The sequence below is a fragment of the Mesoplodon bidens genome (genome assembly GCF_964165515.1).
Source record: "Mesoplodon bidens genome assembly, contig: HAP1_SCAFFOLD_159, whole genome shotgun sequence".
NCBI classification, from domain to species: Eukaryota; Metazoa; Chordata; class Mammalia; order Artiodactyla; family Ziphiidae; genus Mesoplodon; species Mesoplodon bidens.
This window is the reverse complement of record NW_027672558.1, coordinates 888,651-910,640: the sequence shown is the minus strand read 5'-3', so window position 1 is coordinate 910,640 and position 21,990 is coordinate 888,651. Positions and strand designations below refer to the sequence as shown.

The 21,990-nt window shown below is 43.3% G+C and overlaps 1 protein-coding gene across 1 annotated transcript; it reads left to right on the top strand.

Moving 5' to 3' along the window:
* Nucleotides 1-2,381: 2,381 nt before the first annotated feature.
* Nucleotides 2,382-21,401, top strand: FUNDC2 (FUN14 domain containing 2). The gene is made up of 5 exons (XM_081259281.1): nucleotides 2,382-2,550; nucleotides 6,750-6,900; nucleotides 12,929-13,004; nucleotides 17,639-17,770; nucleotides 20,869-21,401. Exons 1-5 carry the CDS (start codon nucleotides 2,532-2,534, stop codon nucleotides 20,944-20,946), a joined length of 456 nt encoding a protein of 151 aa, XP_081115407.1. The 5' UTR covers nucleotides 2,382-2,531; the 3' UTR covers nucleotides 20,947-21,401.
* The last annotated feature ends 589 nt before the right edge of the window (nucleotides 21,402-21,990 follow it).

Sequence of the window (21,990 nt, the reverse complement as noted above, 5' to 3'; positions counted from 1 at the left end):
TCTAGAATCCACCTGCACCAGCAAGAGTGACATTCTAATAGTCTCCCTGCTTCCACCCTTGCCCCTCACAGACACCAATGAATGACCTTTAAAACCATAAAGTGGATCCAGTTACTTCTTTGCCCAGAAACCTCCACTGGCTTCTGGCCTCACTCAGAGTATAATCCTACATTTTCACCACGGCCTAGAGTCTTCCCCATGATCTGCATGTCCCTTCCCCCCACCCCCAAGGTTTCATCTCACTCCAGCTACTGGCCTCCTTGCTCTTCCTTAAAACACCGAGCACACCCTTGCACCTGGACTTTAGCATCTGCTGTTTCCTCTACGTGAAACCCCTTTTCCCAGATCGCCACACGTTTCCACTCCCACATCTCCTGCAAGTCTTGGCTCAAATCTCACCTTCTAATGAGCTCAAATCTGGACCAGCGCCTTGACACTGGAAGTTCTCTATCCCCACCGGCACTACCGATATCTCTCTTGGCTTCATTTGCTTATAGAGCACTCATAACTACCCAGCATCCACGTATCTATTTCCCTTGCATCGTTGCTACCTGATGCTTCTTAAGGTTGTTTACATTTGGCCTGAGTATAGGCTATATCTCCTTACATCAAAATATAGCCATGCTGAGCTCAAGCAAAGAACCTACTCAGTTTAATGTATATTAGGAGGCATGAGAGCCTCCCAAGGGCCTCAAAGTATAGGAGCTAATAAGAACCTTGATCCGGGTTTCCATAAGAAGTGTTATCACGGAGAGTCCACTTCTGCACGGATAGGAATGTGTTTGGGAGCCATTGGCAAGGTATTGTCCAGCTCGGAAACAATCAGGAAGATGCCCCTTGGGTAAACATTTGCTGAGACCTTCTCTCTGCCAGGCACAAGTTTGCAGAGATAATAGCTGGCATGTAATATATTCCAGGAACTGTTCTAAGTGCTTTCTAATGCAGCAAGCATTCTTGTCTTCACTGTACAGGTGATGAAACTGAAGCGCAGAGACGTTAGGCAACTTGGCCATGGTCACACAGTTTGTAAATGGTAGCATTCATACCCATTTAATCTGGCTCCAGAAGTCTTGCTCCTAACCCTTTTACTATACGTCCATGCTTCAGAGATGAATAAAATACAGTTCCTGTCTTCTGGGAGTCATGCTGCAGCGGTGAGGACAAAAAGGTAGATACATAGTCACAATACAGAGTGATAATTCTGTCATGTGCTTTACACATTATGTGATTTAATCCTCACAATAAGACTGCAAAGTGAGTACAGATGAACCATCTGAGGGGCAGAGAGGTTAATGGTTTGCCAAAGAGCACACAACTACCCATTTGTCCTAACCAGAGTGTCTTAGGCACTGGGTGCAGAGCAGTGAAAAAGAAACAACTGAGAAGCGGTAAGCAATACCTGAAAGACAGTAATACCTTACGTATGTTACAAGGTGAAATAAGTACTGTGCCCAAAAGGAAAGTAAGTAGGAGAAGGGGAAGGAGGGGTGTACCAGGCTGCAATTTTAAATGAGGATGGTCATGGAAGGCGTGCCTGAGAAGCTTACATGTTAGTAAAGGGCCTGTGGCTCATACACCGAGGGCTATAGGGAGCCATGGTAGGGTTCTGAGCAGGGGAGGGTCGTGAGCTCTGGCCGCAGCGGAGAGGATAGGCTTTAGTGGTACAAGGGTAGGAGCAGGTGACCTGTTAACTGAGGGCGAGAAACGACTGTGATTTGGGCTGGGATGGAAGCAGTGGAGGGGCGAGCAGGGCTGGATTCATTGTGAAGGTGGCGCTTCTGCTGGTTGCTGATGAACTGGGTTTGTGGGCTTTGAGAAAGAGGAGTTCAGAATAACAGCAAGGGTTTTGGAAAGGTGGCGTTGCCGTGAACTGAGACGGAGTAACAGCGAAAGCTGTCGCTTGGGGCTGGGGCGGGGAGGTGCACCACGACACGTGGTTAAAGGGCTCGTCGGGTGCTGCGGGCAGCGAGCGCTTTCCTTTCTGGGCCCGTCTCGGTCACTGTGACTGCAATGTTTCTTAAATGTCTGTCTTCTTCCAGTAGCACAGCGTCAGGCACAGAGCGGGCACTGATAAATACGTGCTCAAGGTTGACATGAACAACCACTACAAGCCCGCTTTCTTTATTTTTAGTAAAGTAAGGAGTGAAGCAGTCTTCACTGGCGAAAGGCCGCACTGCGGTCGCGCACGGGGAACCCCCTTCCACGCGAGCTGCGAGCTAGACTCCGTGCAGCGGAGTAACTCCTCCGCAAGAACGCTTCCACGCACGCGCGGCCCGACGCGCCTGGGGGCCGGGGCCGCGGGGTCTTTGACACCACCCTTGGCGCCTTGTGAAGCGACTGCGCGCGGGGAAGGGGACTAGCTGCCCCGCGCCCCGCCCCGCTCCGCCCCGCCCCGCCTCTTCCGCCGCCGCCGCGGGAATGGAAACATCTACCCCACGTGCCGGAAGCCACCTAGCGCCGACGGCGGAGCGCCACTCCGCGTCTTACCGAGCCGAGCCCTACGGGTGTCATCGCGAGACGAGCTTGCCGAAATGGCCGCAGCCAGTCAAGGTAAGGACGGGCGCGCGCCGGTGGCGCCGCGAGGAGCTGACTTCCCGGGCTCCGGAAGGGATGGGCTCCGCGCCTCCCAGGCCCAGCAGCGCCCCTGGGGGGCTCGAGCGCCGCAGGGGCGGGGCGGGCGCCCGGGGCTCGTCTGTGGCCCGGCCGCTCCCGAGGTCCGGCCAAGGTCAGTGGCCGGGCTGGAGCCGAACTTGCCCTCGGTGTTGTCTCCGGCCGGGCTCCTCCACCTTCCGGCCCCGCCCCCGACAGCCTCGGCCTGGAGACATTTTGTCCCTGTTCCCGGAAGCACTCTGGCACCGTGAGACTAAGGCAGCTTCTTTGTCCCTTTGGACTGTCTTTTCAAACACCCGGCCGGCGTCTTTCCGCGTGCCGCCTCTACTTGCGCTATTGATGGTTTTGAAAGAGTACACGTGGTATGGTTCTTGGAAATCGCCTATTTAGTCCGCGTAGTGAAGGGAAGAGTCCGTGAAAAAAAAAGCCTGTAATAAAATATACAGTGGACCACGTCTTTCAGTTGTGCTTCTTATCCTACTTCTTTGAATGCTTCAGGCTATGTTCAGTTCAGTACTGGCTCACAGAACCATTATCGAAAGCTCAATTATATAAATTTACGATTACATAAATTATGTTAAAAACAGTGAAAATGCTCAAACTTCATTACTTCCTTATTGTTTGCCATGTTTAGTTATTATCTGTACTCTGGAGGTTATGGACATCTGTTGTGTCTGTGTGGTGGAAATAACGTAGCGTGATAAGCCGCGTCTCTTGCCAGCTCCTCATTCAGCGCTGTCACACTTCAGTGACGTCACACCCTGGATGTTGGTATACACTACTAGTCAGCCCTCCCCCCACCCCAGCGCGCTTGTGAAAAGTTTACCTGGGGACTTCACTGGCAGTCCAGTGGTTACGCCTTCACCTTCCAGTGCAGGGGGTGCAGGTTCCATCCCTGATTGGGGAACTAAGGTCCCACGTGCCTCCCGGCCAAAAAGCCAAAGCATAAAACAGAAGCAATATTGTAACAAATTCAATAAAAACTTTGAAAATGTTCCAGGTTAAAAAAAAATCTAGGGCTTCCGTGGTGGCGCAGTGGTTGAGAGTCCGCCTGCCGATGCAGGGGACACGGGTTCGTGCCCCGGTCCGGGAGGATCCCACATGCTGCAGAGCGGCTGGGCCCGTGAGCCATGGCCGCTGAGCCTGCGCGTCCGGAGCCTGTGCTCCGCAATGGGAGAGGCCACAACAGTGAGAGGCCTGCGTACCACAAAAAAAAAAAAAAAAAAAAAAAAAAAAAATCTAAAAAAACCCAAACCGTTTACCAGCACACCTGAATTGAGGTGGCTCAAAGGTGTTGGAATGCACAATGGAATTATTTTCCTGCAGAGCAGACTGCCCTTATTTAGTTAAAATGTGTAGGTTGCTCAGATATTTGCACCTAGGAAATTGTTGGGAGTAACTTTGAGGCTGACATTAGGAATTTCAATCTTTATCATATTGATGATCACATAATACTGCAATCATTGCTTTCCTGGGCTCACAAGCAAGGCTGCTGGCTGGTCGGTATAGTGCTTAGCAGTGTGTGTTGAATGACTGAGTGACTTTGGGTGAACTCAGTGTCTCTGATTTGATCCCTTTTGGCTGGAGCTGTCTATTGAGCTAAGGAGTTTGTTAAAATGACATTAAAACAAAACTCGAAACTCATTCTTGTTTTCAGTGATGTTCTTTAACCCAGGGAGAGAATTTCTTCTTCAACACAGCAGTAATGTTTTGTGGTTACGTTAGAACAAAAATTTTCATTTAACTACTTGTGAGGCCATAGAAGGCCCAGTTCCTTAAACATCCATATTTTGGTTTTGCTAAATTGGTATCTATGGTCCATCTTGAATTAATTCTTCAATTATATTTTGTGTATTGTGTAAAGTAGGGATTGAGAGTCTTTTTGTTTGTTTAGTACACATACCTAATAGTTCTAACACAATTTGTTGAAAGGACTTTCTTTCCCTATTGAATAACTTTGGTGCCATGTGAAAATCAAATGACTGTATGTGTAGATCTACTTCTAGACACTATATTCTCTTCCACTGATATATTTTTATATGCTTAGGTCAGTTCTACACTGTGTCAAATAGGGTACTTTTATAAGTCTTGAAATTAGTTACCTGTGTGTTACTGTAGCTTTATAAGAAGTCTTGAAATTCTTTGAACTTTGTTGTTTTTTTCCCCACAATTGTTTTGGCCACTGGTGGCACATTGTATTTTCCTAAGTGATTGCAGCAATATCTCCCCTTTCCACATGCTGTTTTTTTCTGTGTGACTTTGACACTTCTCCTGCTGAGTACTGGGGTCTATATTCCCTCTCAAATCTGAGTGGAAGTTTGTGACGGCTGCAGCAGAATACAGTGGAAGTAACACTGCATGGCTTTGGAGGCTAGGTCTTAAATGGTAATATAGCTCCTGCTGAGCCCTTGAGTTTCCTCACTCTCTTACTCCCTTTCTTGGGACAGGCACCCTTGACCCTAGCCACCACGCTGTAAGGAAGCCCAAACTAACCCAGAGCAAGGCAGCCTGTATGTGTGAATGTAGTAGATGCTTCCAGACGCCTGCCTGTAATTCTTCCAGCTGAAGCCACAGACACATGGAGCAGAGATGAGCTGTATCCTGTCTGAATTCCTGATCCATAGAGTCTGGGAGCATAGAAAGTGACTGTTTTGCTCTGTGAATGAAGTATTGGGGTAATTTGTTGTACAGCCATAGGAACTGGAATACTACTCTAGGTTCTTTGTACTTCCATATAAATCTTAGAGCCAGCTTCGCAATTTCTAGATAAAAACTTACTTTTTGACTGAGATTGCAACTCTGCAGTGTTTCCTCATTTACAGTGTAGAGTTCTTTTGCCTCTTTCACTAAATTTATTTTCCCACAGAGAGAGGGATTATACATTTTGTTAACTCTTTCCCTTTTTGGGCAAATAAATCACCCTCTGAGCCTCTACTTCTTAATTACAAAATGGAGTTAATAAATAGTACCTTGTTCTGTACCTACTTTGTTCTGTGGATTTAATTATATATACATGTTTATTCCTTAGCACATTGCCTGGTAAATAGTAACAGCTCAATTAAACGTTACCTCTTTTTTTAATGTCTTTATTGGAGTATAATTGCTTTGCAATGCGTTAGTTTCTGCTGTACAACAAAGTGTATCAGCTATACATATACTATATCCCCATATCCCCTCCCTCTTGCGTCTCCCTCCCACCCTCCCTATCCCACCCCACTAGGTGGTCACAAAGCACCGAGCTGATCTCCCTGTGCTATGCGGCTGCTTCCCACTAGCTATCTATTTTATATTTGGTAGTGTATATATGTCCATGCCACTCTCTCATTTCATCCCAGCTTACCCTTCCCCGTGTCCTCAAGTCCATTCTCTACGTCTGCGTCTTTATTCCTGTCCTGCCCCTAGGTTCATCAGAACCATTTTATTTTTTTAGATTCCATATATATGTGTTAGCATACGGTATTTGTTTTTCTCTTTCTGACTTACTTCACTCTGTATGACAGACTCTAGGTCCATCTACCTCACTACAAATAACTCAGTTTCGTTTCTTTTTATGGCTGAGTAATATTCCATGGTATATATACGCCATATCTTCTTTATCCCTTCATCTGTCTATGGACACTTAGGTTGCTTCCATGTCCTGGCTATTGTAAATAGAGCTGCAGTGAACATTGTGGTACATGTCTCTTTTTGAATTATGGTTTTCTCAGGGTTACCTCCTATCTTTATTATCACTGGAGATACACATAGTACTGAGAATTTGTGGGCTATTGAATAGTATTGAGTTGCTTCTGAAAAGGAGAGGCAAATGAAGAAAACCCATTTCATTTAGGATGCATTATTAAGTATTACCAGTTTTTCCTAGGTCCTTTTGGTTGTTTTTAAATTTCAGGGGAAAAACTAGAGTACTGATTCTAAATTGTCTAGGTTTTTTTCCTCTGAGATATTTGTTGATTTTAGTCTGATTTTCAAAAGTTGCTGATCAGAATTTCAGAGTCAGTTTACTCTTTAAAATAGATTAATATTTAGATGTCCTTATTACAGCTGTCTCTGTTTCCTTAAAAATCTCTTAATCTAGGTTAGGAATGTTAGTGATTTATTGTAAAAGTAACTTTTCTTATTCAGTATCTTAATTCTTGTAGGAAACTTTGAGGGAAATTTTGAGTCACTGGACCTTGCAGAACTTGCTAAAAAGCAGCCATGGTGGCGCAAGCTGTTTGGGCAGGAATCTGGGCCTTCAGCTGAAAAGTATAGTGTGGCAACCCAGCTGTTAATTGGAGGTGTTACTGGATGGTAAGTGATATAAAAGATGTCCAGTATCTTTTTTTGCATGACTCAGTGTTGGGGTTATAGGAACCATCTCTTTTAACCAAGGAAAATACATTGACTTGTGAAATTGATCACTTAATGAATAGTATACATCTCAACATAATGTTAAAGTGCTATTTAATGGTTACACATAGTGAGTATTTGCTACACGTCAGGTACTATTTTAGATATTTATATAGGTATCTCATTTCCTTCTCACAACTCTGAAATTGTTATTGTTATTATCTATCCTCATTTAATAGAAACTAAGGCTTAGAAAGGTTTACTTGACCAGGGCCACATAGTAAGTGCTTTCTATCACTATAGATCACTTTGCATCTTCTAGAATTATATATAAATGGAATTATACAGTAAGTATTCTTTTTTGTCTGGCTTCTTTCACTGAGCATACTAATTTTGAGCTTCATCTGTGCTGTTGTGTGTATCTCTGCTTCATTCCTTTTTATTGCTGAGTAGTAGTCCACTGTATGGATAAACTAGTTTGTTTATCCATTCCCCTTTGATGAATATTGGTTTGTTTGCACTTTTTTTTTTTTTTTTGCGGTACGCGGGCCTCTCACTGTTGTGGCCTCTCCCATTGCAGAGCACAGGCTCCGGACACGCAGGCTCAGCGGCCATGGCTCACGGGCCCAGCCGCTCCGTGGCATGTGGGATCTTCCCGGATCGGGGCACGAACCCGTGTCCCCCCCATCAGCAGGCGGACTCTCAACCACTGCGCCACCAGGGAAGCCCTGTTTGCACTTTTGGGCTTAAAATGCTGTTAACATTTGTGTACAAGTCTTTGTATGAACATATGCTTTCATTTCTTTTGGGTAAATATCCAGAAAGAGTTAGGCTGAGTCATAGTAGGTGAATGTCTTAACTTTTTAAGGATCTGCCAAGCAGTTTTCTAAAGTATTGTCTTACATCTTACATCTCCCCTAGCAGTGTATGGGGGTTCCAGTTTCTCTACCTCCTCACTAACACTTGGCATAATGTCTTTTTTTTTGAAGTATAATTGATTTACAGTGTTATATTAGTTTCAGGTTGCAGTGTAGTGATTCAGTATTTTTGCAGATTATACTCCATTAAAAGTTAATAGGGCTTCCCTGGTGGTGCAGTGGTTGAGAATCTGCCTTCCAATGCAGGGGACACGGGTTTGAGCCCTGGTCTGGGAAGATCCCACATGCCGCGGAGCAACTAAGCCTGTGCCCGCAACTACTAGAGAGAAGCCCGCGTGCTGCAATGAAAGATCCCACATGCTGCAATGAAAGATCCCAAGGGCCGCAACTAAGACCCAACACAACCATAAATAAATAAATAAATAGATAGATAGATAGATAGATAGATAGATAAATTATATATATATATATTCAAAACCAGCCAGAGGAAGAGGCACATGGGGCAAAGTTCAGGAAAGTGGAGTCTGTATGTTTAAAATGGGTTTCTTGGGACTTCCCTGGTGGTCCAGTGGGTAAGACTCTGCGTTCCCAATGCAAGGGGCCTGGGTTCGATCCCTGATCGGGGAGCTAGATCCTGCATGCATGTCACAGCTAACAAGTTCGCACCGCATGCCGCAACTAAGAGCCCACATGCTGCAACTAAGAATTCTGCATACTGCAACTAAAGATCCCACATGCTGCAACTAAACATGCTGCAACAAAGATTCCCAGTGCTGCAACTAAGACCTAAGGCACAGCCAAGATAAATACATACATACATACATAAATATTTTTTTAAAAACAGGTCTTTAAAATGGGTTTCTTATAGGCAGCATATAGGTGGGTCTTCCTTTTTTTAATCCAATTTTACAATCTTTTCATTTTAATTAGTGTGCTTAGACTATTTACCTTTAAGTTTATTTATGTTATCATTGGGTTTAAATTTACCATCTTGGTGTTCTGTTCTTTATTTTCTTTTGGATCAAATATACGTGTGTGTAATAAAAATAGGTATACTGTGTATGTGTATATATATATATATTTTAAATTAAGGTGAAATTTACATAACATGAAACCAACCATCTTAAAGTGTACAATTCATTGGCATTTAGTACATTCACACCTTTGTATAACCACTGCCTCTCTCTAGGTTCAAAACATTTTCATCACCCCAAAATAAAACCCCATCCCCGCTGAGCAGTTACTCCCCATTCTCCCCTCTCCCCAGCCCCTGGCAACCATCTATTTGCTTTCTGTTTCTATGGATTTACCTATTCTGGATATTTTATATAAATAGAATCATACAATATGTGACCTTGTATATCTGGCTTCTTTCACTGAGTATCATGTTTTGTTTTGGTTTGGTTTTTTGGGACCGCACTGAGTGGCATGCGGGAACTTAGTTCCCTGACCTGGGATTGAACCTGTGCACCCTGCAGTGGAAGCAGGGTGTCTTAACCACTGTACTGCCAGGGAAGCCCCCTGAGCATCGTGTTTTTGATGTTCATTCACGTTGCAGTGTGTGTCAGGACTTCTTTCCTTGTTATGGCTACACCTCGCCAACACTTATTATTTTCATTAAAAAAAACATTTTATTATAGCCACCTTAGTGGGCATGACATGGGTGTGAAGTGGTGACTAACGATGTTGAGCGTCTTTTCATGTGTTTGTTGGCCATCTGTACATCTGCTTTGGAGAAATTGAGTTGTTTGTCTTTCTGTTCTTGAGTTGTAAGAATTTTTTATATGTTTTTTTTTTTTTTTTTTTTTTTTTTTTTTTTTTTTTTGCTGTACGCGGGCCTCTCACTGCTGTGGCCTCTCCCGTTGCGGAGCACAGGCTCCGGACACACAGGCTCCGCGGCCATGGCTCGCGGGCCCAGCCGCTGCGCGGCACGTGGGATCCTCCGGGACAGGGGCACGAACCCGTGTCCCCTGCACCGGCAGGCGGACTCTCAACCACTGCGCCACCAGGGAAGCCCTTTATATGTTTTTGATATTAGATTCTTACCAGACATGATTGCAGATATTTTCTTCTGTTCTTTAAGTTGTCTTTCCACTTTCTTGATAATGTCCTTCGATGGATAAAAGTTTTTAATTTTGATGAAGTCCAGTTTATTCGTTCTTTTTTGTTCTTTTGTTGCTTGAATCACATATTTTTCATAATTCTGTTTATGCCCCTTCTTGGTTTATTACCTATGTCTCTTAATTGTGTAATTTTAATGGTTGCTTTAGGGTTTATAGGATGTATCTTCTACTTACCACAGTCTATCATCAAGAGATATATCACTTCATGTAGAGTGCAATGCTCTTACAACAGTATACTTCCAGGACTTCCCTGGTGGTCCAGTGGTTAAGACTCCATCTTCCAATTCAGGGGGTGTAGGTACAATCCCTGGTGAGGGAGCTAGGATCCCACATGCCTCACAGTCAAAAAACCAGAAACATAAAACAGAAGCAGTATTGTAACATATTCAGTAATGGCTTCAAGAATGGTCCACATCAAAAAAATCTTAAAAAAAAAATAAAACAGTATACTTCCATTTTACCCTTTTACCCTTGGTTTTCATTGTCATACACTTAACTTTTACATTTTTTCATTAAATATTTAATTCTTATATTTTTAAATAATGAAAATGAAACCTTTCATATTTACCTGTATAGTTTATTTCTTGTGCTCATCATGCTTTTGTGTGTATCCAGATTTCCATCTGGTATCATTTTCTTCCACTTTTAACATTCTTTGTACTTTTGGGCTGCTGGTGATGATTTATTTTTCAGCTTTTGTATATCTGAGAAAGGTCTTCATTTCATCTTTGTTTTTTGAAAGGTATTTTTATTGGGTATAGAATTCTAGATGGACAGGGTTGTTTCTTCCCCCAGTACTTTAAAAATGTTCCATTGTCTTTTGTCTTGCATGATTTTCTATGAGAAATGTGCTATCTCTGAATTGTATTCCTCTGTACCTAATATGTCCCTCCCCCTGCCCTTCAGGCTGCTTTTAAGATATTTATCATTTGTTTTGTGCTTTGAGTTTATTAAGCTGTTTAGATCTATCAGTTTACAGTTTTCATCAAATTTAGAATATTTTCTCATTATTTATTCAAATATTTTCTACCCTTCAACAGTTCTAGTTAGACATATTATTACACTGCTTGAAATTTTCCTGTAGTTCACTGACACTGTTTATTTTTTTTAACTTTTTATTTTGAGATAACTGTAGATTCACAGGTCTTGTTAAAAATAATCCAGAGAGCCTGTGCACCACAACTACCGAGCCTGCGCTCTAGAGCCCACATGCCACAACTACTGAAGCCTGCGTGCCTAGAGCCCATGCTCTGCAACGAGAGAAGCCACTGCAATGAGAAGCCTGCACCGCAACGAAGAGTAGCCCCTGCTTACCGCCACTAGAGAAAGCCCGCATGCAGTGACGAAGACCTAACGCAGCCAAAAATAAATAAAAATAAATAAATAAAATTTTAAAAATGCAAAAAAAAAATCCAGAGAGCCCATCCTCCAGTTTTCCCCAGTGTATAACTATAGTTCAGTATTACAACCATGTTCATGTATTTTTCTGTTTCATTTTGGTAGTTTTTATTGCTATGTCATGTTTACTAATCTTTACTTCTACAGTATCTAAACTGCTGTTAGTTCCATCAAGTACAGTGTTCATCTCAGACATATAGTTTTCATCTGTAGAAGTTTGATTTGTATCCTTTTAAAATATGTTCCTTGTCCCTACTTATTATGTGGAATCTTTCCTCTAGCTTCTTGAACATGGAATACAATCATAATAACTTTTGATGTTTTTGTCAGCATTCTGTCATTTGTGCCATTTCTAGGTTGCTTTCAGTTGATTTCGTTTTTTATCATTATGGGTCTGTTTTCCTGCTTTGCCTGCCTGGTAGTTTTTAATGGGATGGCAGTATTGTGAATTTTACCTTATTGGGTGCTAGATATCTTTTTTATTCTTATGTAATTGAGTCTTGATTCTTGTTCTGGGACACATTTACACATGGCTTTAAAAAAATTCCACATGTGTTGTGTACCTTACTCTATAGAACTAATTTTAAAGATAAAAGAGACTGAGAAGAAAATTGCTGGAGTTTATATATACTTCATTTTTTTCTCCCACATTTCTTTGGAGGGAAAAGCACCTTTATCCATGTTAGGTTTTTGAAAAAAAGGTCGGAGAAATAAGAGCTAGTTAACAATCCAGTTGGTTGCCTTTATCATGAATGAATCTTAGCTGCAAAATGTCAGTTAATGCCTTCACGTCAGGGACTTAGGGCCAGTGGATACAGGGTACAGGCAGTTTACTTCAGCTTATAATCACATTTAAGAATTAAGATGACTCCTAATGGTTTATTTACTAGTCCTATCATTCCTCCAGTTTAGGAGTCCCTTCTGAGATATACCTAGCTTTTGTTTAAAAACATTTAAAATCCTTGTGAGGTCCTCCATGCAATGTTTTATTGATATTGATATATTTTTTCTCCTACCGAAGTGTACCAAGCAGTAGGTGGTAGAAAATGAGGGCAGAGAGGTAAAGGGACACTAGATGTAAGTGTAGGGCTTTATAAGCCGTCTTCAGCGCAGAGTTTTCTGTCAAGAGCCACGTGCCGACCAGAGAAGATGGCATGAGAGCCTGTCTGTTATCGCGTGTGGCCACTCTGGCCTCATACACAGTCATGTGTTTACTCGCTTCACCAAGAGTTCTCAGGGCTGCTCCCTCCCTCCCGCCATTTCTCTTCCATATTGCTGACTGGAGTCTCTGCTTTATCCTTTCCTTTGTTGATCCATTCTCCACAGTGTAGCCAGAGTCATCTTTTAAAAACACGGCTTGGGAGTTTAAGGGTTTTGCTCAAGACCACAAAATGAAGTGAGTAGTAGAGCCAAGATCTGAGTCAGGGTCCTTCTGAGGTCGGAGCCTCTGCCGTTTCCTCGTTCTGCAGGGGACGGGCTTTATGCCTGGAGTAGGAAGGAGCTGGATCGTCCCAAGGTAAGTAGGCTCTGAATGTTGTTAGAAGTCCATGCTTGTGTTTGTCTGACAGCTTGTTAACTTGATTTTTGTAGGTGCACTGGTTTCGTATTCCAGAAGGTTGGAAGGTTGGCTGCCACAGCTCTGGGAGGTGGATTTTTCCTGCTTCAGGTCTGTATGTGGAGTCTTTCCCTGGCCGTCCTCACACATAGTCCAGGCTCTTTTACTTTAGACGGTTTCACGTACCATTTGAAATGCTAGTAACCTTTTGAGTCAGACTTCTTCAATTACTAAGTGGATTACATTTTGTCATTTATAACATGGGGACACATGCATATTCCTTATCATAGCTCCCTTCCAGGGTTTTCGAGACCACTTGAAATATGAAGCAAGTGTGATTTCAGAAATCCCAGGTGTGATGCAAGTGCCCTGTGATATGATTTATTCTTAGACACTAAGTCGATGAGAGACATGAGGGCTAAATGACACTGGTCAGATGGCCTCTGCTGGCCCTTGGCGTGGAGTTTGTTTTTGAACCACTGGCTGCTGGTCCCCTGAGGCTGCTGTGTACAGTTGGTTTGCAAACTTGACTCCACATTGGAATCACCTGGGAATTTTATAAAACACTGATGCTTGGGGCCTGCCCCCCGCCTCCGTCTGATTTCACGGGCAGTCGGCCTGCTTGTATATCGGAGTATTTTTAAAGTTGCAGGTGATTCTGAGGTGCAGTCAAGCTGGAGTGTCCGGATCCACAGCTCTTTGTCTCCTCTCGAAGCAGCTCTCATCTTAGCGAGGTCATCCCACGTTAGAATCACAATTTGAGTGAGTTTTCCAGGTGCGTCAGGTGAAAATGAAGTGTGTGGAAGAGACCAGAAGAGGCCCGCTCATGACTGGTGGGCCGGGGCGGGTGTGGTACAGCATCACTGCATCACAGATGCCCTCAAAACCCAATGCTTGAAATGACCATCTTTTTATTATCTCAGTTTCTATGCGTCAGCAATTCGGGGAGGGGAGGATGGGCACTTGGGCTGGCAGCCTCAAGGGGTTGTAGCCAGAGGTGACTGGGGCTGGGTGAGCAGGGAGCTGGGGTGGGCCCAGGCCCCTCCCTCCCCTCCCTCGCTCGGGTCTCGGCTCCTGCTGCGGCCTCAGTTGTCCACGCACCCTTGTTTCAGAAACATGGTGAAAGCTGCCCGCCCTTTTCTGCCCGAGCCTGGGAACTCCATAGCATCACTCTGGCAGCATCCTGCTTGTGACTAGCAAGGCACCAGCAGCTTCCCCCGGACCCGTTCCCTGTGTAGCTTCTTGGCTCCCTCCCTGGGGCTGTTAGCAGACAGGCCCCTCCAGGCCCCTCCTCGCCCCTCCTCACCCCTCCTGTTGCCTTCTGGGTTGCAGTCATCTTTCCTTCCTCGCACCCCTTCGGATGCAAGTGCAGTGACAGCTCTCGCACTAGACCCACAATCCTGTTCTATCCCTGTGGTTTCCCTGAGTATCTTCATATTGCTTTGAAATGCCTTAATCTGAGTGCACCCTCTGTTTCTTTTGGGGGTTCTGACTGACAGAAGTAATGGGCATTAGAATAATCTCCAGGAAGGACCCCTCGCCCTGGGATTCTGGTATTGCTTGGGTCAGATGTGCAAGGAGTGCAGTGCAGGTGAGACATGGGGGTCTGTGCTGTGCACGCATGTGCCCTGTCACCAGGGTAGTCACGATGTTGGAGATCAAGGGTGTGGTTTGACATGAGGATCCAGTTTCCTTTCTTTCTTCTGGATTATTGTCTCGGCAGCATTTAGTGAATAAGTCTTCCTTTTTTCAATATCTGTACCATTGCCTTTATCGTGTATCACAGTTCATGTATGTGTGGCTCTACTTCCTGTATCTGCTGAGCCTTGGTAGTTCCTCCACATATTCTTCAGGATCGTTGCGGCTGCTTTTGGACTTTTGCTTCTCCATCTAAATTTTAGAACAGGCTTGTCAATTCCTTTCAAAGATTCTGTTTAAATTTTGATTGGGGGACTTCCCTGGCACTCCAGTAGTTAATTCTCTGTCCACGCTGCTATTGCAGGGGGCGCGGGTTCAATCCCTGGTCGGGGAGCTAAGATCCCGTGTGCCGCACGGTACACCCAAAAAGGGGAAAAAAAGGGTAAGAAGAAAAATGTTTGACTGGAATTGCATGGGAACCATATAGATAAATTGGGGGAGAATTAGTATCTTTTATGATATTGTATCATCTAGCTGTGAACACAGGCTTTCTCTCCATTTATTTAGGTCTTCTTTAATGTCTTTGCCTAGACTTTTATTATTTTTTCCATATAGATCTTATCCATCTGTGGTTCAGTTTTATTCCTGGATACCTTATAAGAGCTTTAGTTGCTCTTGTGCTTTTCCCCAGGCACTCACCCTGAGCCCTAAAGCTGTCTCCCAGTTGGACTCAGAGTGATACAACTACTGATGTAGAACATCTTTTCATGTGTTTATTTACTGTCCAGATCTCCTTTTTGGTGAAGTATCTATTCAGGTCTTTTGCCCGCTTTTAAATTGGGTTGTCTGTTTCTGTACTTTTTATTCTGTCCTATTAATCTGTCTGTCTTCTCCAATACCACACTGTCTTGATTGCTGTAAAATCAGGTAGTGTGATTCCTCCAACTCTGTTCTTTTTCGAAATCGTTTTGGCTGTTCTAGTTCCTTTGTCTTTTCATACACATTTTAGAACCAGCTTGTTTACATATCTATAAAACATCTTGCTGGGATTGGGATTGCAATAACTCTGGCTTAATAATTTCTCTTTGAGTTATTTCTTCAACAGACATTTTGTAGTTTTCAGTGTACAGATCCTATATGATTTTTGTTTAGATTTGTACCTAGTACTTTATTATTTTGCAGCTGTTGTAAAATCATAAATTTCATTTCCATTTCCAATTCAAATTGCTAGCATATAGAAATACAATTTGTGTGTTAATCTTGTAGTGTACAGCCTTGCTAAACTCGCTTTTTGTGTGTAGGAGTTTTTGTTTGTTTTTTGTTGGATTTTTTGAAATTATGTAGACAAACACGTCTACAAATAGCGACATTTTGACTTCTTCCTTTCTGATCTGGATGCCTCTTACCTTATGTTCTTCCTTGTTGCACTATGACTTCATTTCCAGCACAGTGTTGAATAGGAACAGAGACAGTAGACATCCTTGCCTTTTTGTTAACATTGGATGAAAGTATTCAGTCTTTCACCAGTAAGTATGATTGACGTTAGCTGTATGTTTGTAGATGCTCTTTATCAAGTTGAGGAAGTTCTCCCTGTTTCTGTTTTTCCAGGAGCTTTTACAGGAATGTGTGTTGAATTTTGTCAGAATGTTTCTGAGTCCTGCCTGAAGTCTAGGCCAGGTGATACCTTAGCAAATATGGGAAATACACGGCTCTGGGCTTCTCCAGTCAGATGCTCTTGTTTTCTTCAGAGTCCCCAAGTAGCTGTTCAATGTACTTCGTCCCGTGGGAGAGACAGGGTGGAGTAACAGAATCGGAGCTTGAATGTAGTGTACGATTTTTGAGATTCAGCTATGTTGCTGCTACAAGTACTGAGCAACATCTTGTTGTGTAAACATGACACAATTTGCTTTATTCACTCATGTGCGGATGGACATTTGGTTTATTTCCAGTAAAGCTGCTGTGACAAGAGCTGCCACTCTGGGTGTAGCGTAATGGCATGTGCAGCTTCAGTGTTGGCGATGATGCCAAACCGCTCTCCTAAAAGGCTGCTGGTAAACACTCTCAGTAAGGGTGTGATAGGAGTGTCCATTTCCCACATCCTTACCAACACTGTATATTTTCAGTATTTTAATCATCTCCAATCTGATAAAAAAAGTATAGTAACTCATTAATTTTAGTGTTAATTTCCTTGATTACTTGTGAAGTTGAACTTTTCCCTTTTGTTGGCCACTTTGTTTTGTGAGTTGCCTTTACCCGTTTTTCAAATGGGTTTTTTTCCTTACTGATCTCTAGAAGAATTTCACTTTTTCTAGGTATTAGTGTTTTGTTTATTAGATATATTGCAGATACTTTCTCCAGCCTGGTTTCGGTGACTGATCAGTTGGTTGGTGCTGTTAACTAAAAGAGAGACTAGACGGGGAGCAACTGACTAGACAGTGGAGAGGAATTTCCGTTTTAGATATTTTGAGCTATCCAGGGAGATACGATTTATCATATCAGAAATTTGTGTTCCCCGTGTGTGAATGAGTTTTATCCTGTTCGCACATTCTTTATGAAATGCTTCTCGCTGAGTGTGTGTGTGTGTGTGTGTGCTCCTGTTGTCTTGAGCAAGGGAAGTAGGCATGTCCTATAGGTATATTTGGATGTGCTTCTCCCTTACAAGAAATCGCTCGTGAGAAATCTCTGTGATTTCTTTCTGAGCAGCAGTGATTACTTCGTGACACCCTTGCCCTGTTCACATTGTTGAGAAACTCAGGCTTATGTCGCCTTTAAGGTTTCTTTACCTTACATCTTGACTTCCAGTTCTGATTTTCATTTACCATTTAATTTTTTTAAGCTAACTTAAAATTTTATAGAGATGGGTAAGAGTATAAATAAAGTAAAAGAATTGCCAGCAGTCATTGAAGGCCAGTGTGGATTTCCATTGCCAGGCATAGGGCCTTGCACATAGGGTGGATGCTGAGTAGATGTGGAGTGAATGTCATTGTAATACAAAAAACTGGATGGCGAATATCTCCAAAGATAGAAACTCAGAAGGATTTTTGGTAACATATATCAGTGCTTTATCCTGTGTTTCTCCTTTCTTGCTGTCGTTTTTTAAACTAAAGCTTGCAAACCATACTGGCTACATCAAAGTGGACTGGCAGCGGGTAGAGAAGGACATGAAGAAAGCCAAGGAACAGCTGAAGATCCGCAAGACCAACCAGATACCTACGGAGGTCAAAAGCAAAGCAGAGGAGGTGAGGCTTGTTTTGTTCATGTGCAGTGTGTGAAGGGTGCAGACAACTCTGTGTGTACAAACATGGGGTAGCCAATATGTCAGCCTCATATGGAATATCCTCACCTCAGCAGCATTTTAAAAGGTTAAACCTACAAGGACCAAGGACCAGTAGGTTTGGTGACTTTCATTGCTGAGTGAGAGTGCAAAGTGCTGCAGGCACATATGTGGTTTGAGCATCCCTTGAACAAGTTCTTGTTGGGATGGGAGCAGCAAGTGAGGAGGAGGAGGATGTACCTTTTACAGCCACTCTGATCATTTTGAGTCATATTTTTGTCTCTATACACACACATCTCTGAAATGTCCAGAATGTGTAGCTCAGGGGTTGACAAGGTTTTTTTGTGAAGGGCCAGATGGTACATGTTTTCAGCTTTGTAGGCATCGTGATCTCTGTCACTACTGAACTCCACTGTGTAGCGGGAAAACAGCCATAGACGATGGGTAGGCAGGTGGGTGTGGCTGCGTTGCAATGAAAGTTTATTTAAAAATAGGTGACGGGCTTCCCTGGTGGCGCAGTGGTTCAGAGTCCACCTGCCGAAGCGGGGTACACGGGTTCGTGCCCCAGTCTGGGAAGATCCCACATGCCCCGGAGCGGCTGGGCCCGTGAGCCATGGCCGCTGAGCCTGCGCGTCTGGAGCCTGTGCTCTCGCAAAAGTGAGAGGGCCGCGTATCGCAAAAAAATAAAAAAATAAAATAAAAGTAGGTGACTGGCTGGATTTGGCCCACGGGCTGTAGTTTGCTAACCTCTGATCTAAGGCATAAAATCAGGTCAGATTATACTGGAGGGACAGGATAAGGGCTTCTTTTTTAAAAGGATGTATTTTGTTACTTCTTCATTACCTTTGGAAAAATGTCAGATGTCCCAAAGATACATGTGCACTTAACCGGGGAGAAATAAACCAGGATCGAGGTGTCAGGAAGGTGCCTGGTTAAACCTACAAGGACCAAGAGGACAGGAAGGGAATACCAGGAGACAAGAAATATTAGCAAATGTTTGAAAGTTGGAAAGCAGATAGACGAGTGGTAGATGACTTAGCAGAGGGACTTCCATGGTCCGGTGGCTAAGACTCCATGCTCCCAGTGCAGAGGGCCTGGGTTCAATCCCTGGTCAGGGAACTAGGTCCTGCATGCCTCAACTAAAGATCCCGCGTGCCGCAACTAAAGATCACACATGCCACAACTAAAAAAAAAAAAAAAATCCCACATGCCACAACTAGCACCTGGCGCAGCCAAATAAATTTTTTTTTAAAAAATGACATTCCCTTTAAAGAAGAAAAAAAGAAAAAGACGATTCTGTGTGGTGGCGAGTGCTCAGCCAAAGGTGTCCATTGCCAGAATACTACTCAGCCATATAAAAGTATGAAATTTTGCCATTTGCAGCAACATGGATGGCCCTAGAGATTATCATACTGAGTGAAATAAGTCAGACAGAGAAAGAGAAACACCATATGATATCACTTATATGTGGAATCTAAAATATGACACAAATGAATCAATGAAACAGAAGCAGACTCACAGACATAGAGAACAGACTTGTGGTTGCCAAGGGGGAGGGGGATGGGGAGGGAGGGAAGGACTGGGAGTGTGGGATCAGCAGATGCAAACTAGTACATATAGGATGGATACACAACAACGTCCTACTGTAGAGCACAGGGAACTACAGTCACTATCCTGTGATAAACCACAATGGGAAAGAATAGGAAAATGAACACATATATATATGTAGAATGGAATCACTTTGCTGCACAGCAGAAATAAACACAACATTGTAAATCAACTATACTTCAGTGAAAAAATGAGCACATCTTACTTTATGTAAATTATACCTCAATAAAGTGTAGTAAAATGGAAAAGTTCAAAAAGAAGAACAAAAAACCCCTCAAATAAATAAATTTTTTATAAAAAAAGCTGTCCATTGCCCAGAGTGGAACGTGGCATTTGTGCACTTAGATAAGTCCCTCCTCCTTCCTCCCTTCCTTCCATCCCTCCTCAAGCTCAAGGTTATGAAACTTACACTTTTTTCACTTCAAAATTCTTTTTATTTTTCAGACATTTACAAAAGTAATACATGATTGTTGAAAACTTCTTTAATGATACAGGAATGTATATAATAAAAAGTATAAGGTTAATGTTTGATTAGAACCAACTGTTGCCATACAGTGGGCACTTATATAAACTAACCAGAAGGTTTGGAATTGGTTCATTCCACAAATGTTTGTCATATGCCTCTTTGTGGCCTGGCCCTCTCACAGGCCCCAGGGAGAGTGGCTGGTTCCCCCTGAGAGCCCGTAGTCTGGGGAGCAGGAAATGAAAATGTTCGGGTTAGTGTTTAGCAGCAAGGAGGCCATTGGTGATTTCTGTGAGAACGGTTACAGTCGGGTAGTGGAGTTGAGAGCCAAGGTGTAGCAAGTTGAGGAATGAGTAAAGATGATGAATGAAAGAAGTTATGTCAGGAAATTGTATGATTTTTTTAAATTCCCCCTGAGGGCAGATGGCAAGAGACAATGTGTCAAATAGGGAAATATGGTTCCAGCCAAGTTGGGGAGGAGTGAAGACACAGGCACAGTGGGAATGAGGGGGCTCGAGGGTCCCAGGAGGCTGGGTGGTGGAGTGGGAAAGGTCGGGGTGGGGTTAGGGAGATGAACCCCTGTGCTTAATTTCAGGAAACCAGTAGGCCAGGCTACAGGGTGTATTCCCCTCGTGAATACTTTTCTATGGTAGCACTTGGGAGAAAGTTCCCTCTGGGATGGAGGTCGATAGAGCACATGCATGGGAAGCTGTAGGAATGTGAGAAAATAAGGTTTCAGAGGAGGGTGTATGGATGGATGGACAGATGCGTGGGCGGGAGGAACATGTGGACAGGTTTGGAGGAGAGACCAATTTACTGAATGTGGTGCCTCCTCTGCAAAGTCCCGTCTGAAAAGCATCCCTTGAATGAGATCACTGTGCGCTAGCACCCCGCCACTACCTTATCCAGACACGTCATCTCACCTGATCTGCGTCCCGCTTCTCAGTGATATCCTCAGCAAAGTAATCCATCGTGCTATCTTCTGTTCCTAGGTGGTGTCGTTTGTGAAGAAGAATGTTCTAGTGACTGGTGGATTTTTCGGAGGCTTTCTGCTTGGTATGGCATCCTAAAGAGGATGACTTCACTTCCTTATTCCTGGTTTTTCCAGCCAGCAGCCTCTTCACTCCATCATAGGATAGGAAGGCTGTCCTCTTCGTCCTCTTCTCCCTCTTCTCCCGTGCCTTCCTTCCTGCCATGGCGTATCTGAATGGCTTCTGTAGGCATCTGTTGGTACAAGTGGATAATGGCCCCACCATGACCTTGACGGCAACAGAAGAGACAGTGGACATTAACTCTTCTCCCAGCACACTCCCCCTTGACTAATCTGTAGGTCAGCAAGAATATTCCTTTCTCCCCTATGTAAGACACTTACCAGAACATGGTACAAGATGGCTCACCGTGGAGCATGAGTGGATCCTCAAAGGTTGTCCCAAACTTGATTTGGAAAAGAAATAACAAGCATATAAGATACCTTACTATGTTCTGCATGGAAAGGAACTGAATACATTTGCCTTTAAGCATGAAAGATTTTGGTATCTTGGTGTCTACTTTCTTTTGTAGTAGATTTTAGGTTACAGAACAAGAACTACTTGTACTGGCTCTAATTATCCTGACAGGATGGGAGCATGCACACTACAGTTGAAAAGTCTGCATATGGAATGAAACTGTACTGAAGATACATATGCTGAGCTGAAGGTATTGTGTTTGGTGGGAAGGCCTTTAGGGAAACCAACCAATACATACATTTAGGATGGTCAGACTTAGTGAATCACTTAGAGGCATTCAGGTATTATCTAGGGATGTTTTCCATCATACAGGATAATGCATCTCATGCTGGTTTCCAAAGGATTTATTTATGGTAAAATAAGTGACTTTAGGTGGAAGAGGGAAGAAGCTCTTGGATTTTTATTTAATAGAAAAGGTTTTAAGCTTTGAAATGTGAAATATTCTTTACCTCTTGTCAAAACATCAGGGGTAGCTGTAGCTCCTCTGTGCCAATTCTACTATTTATCCAGTTAGTATGAAATATATAACATTTGAACCAGAGTTTTTAAATGGTGACATACCAAGCATTAAGAATTGAGAACAGTAGCAATAGCAACAGCACATGTAAA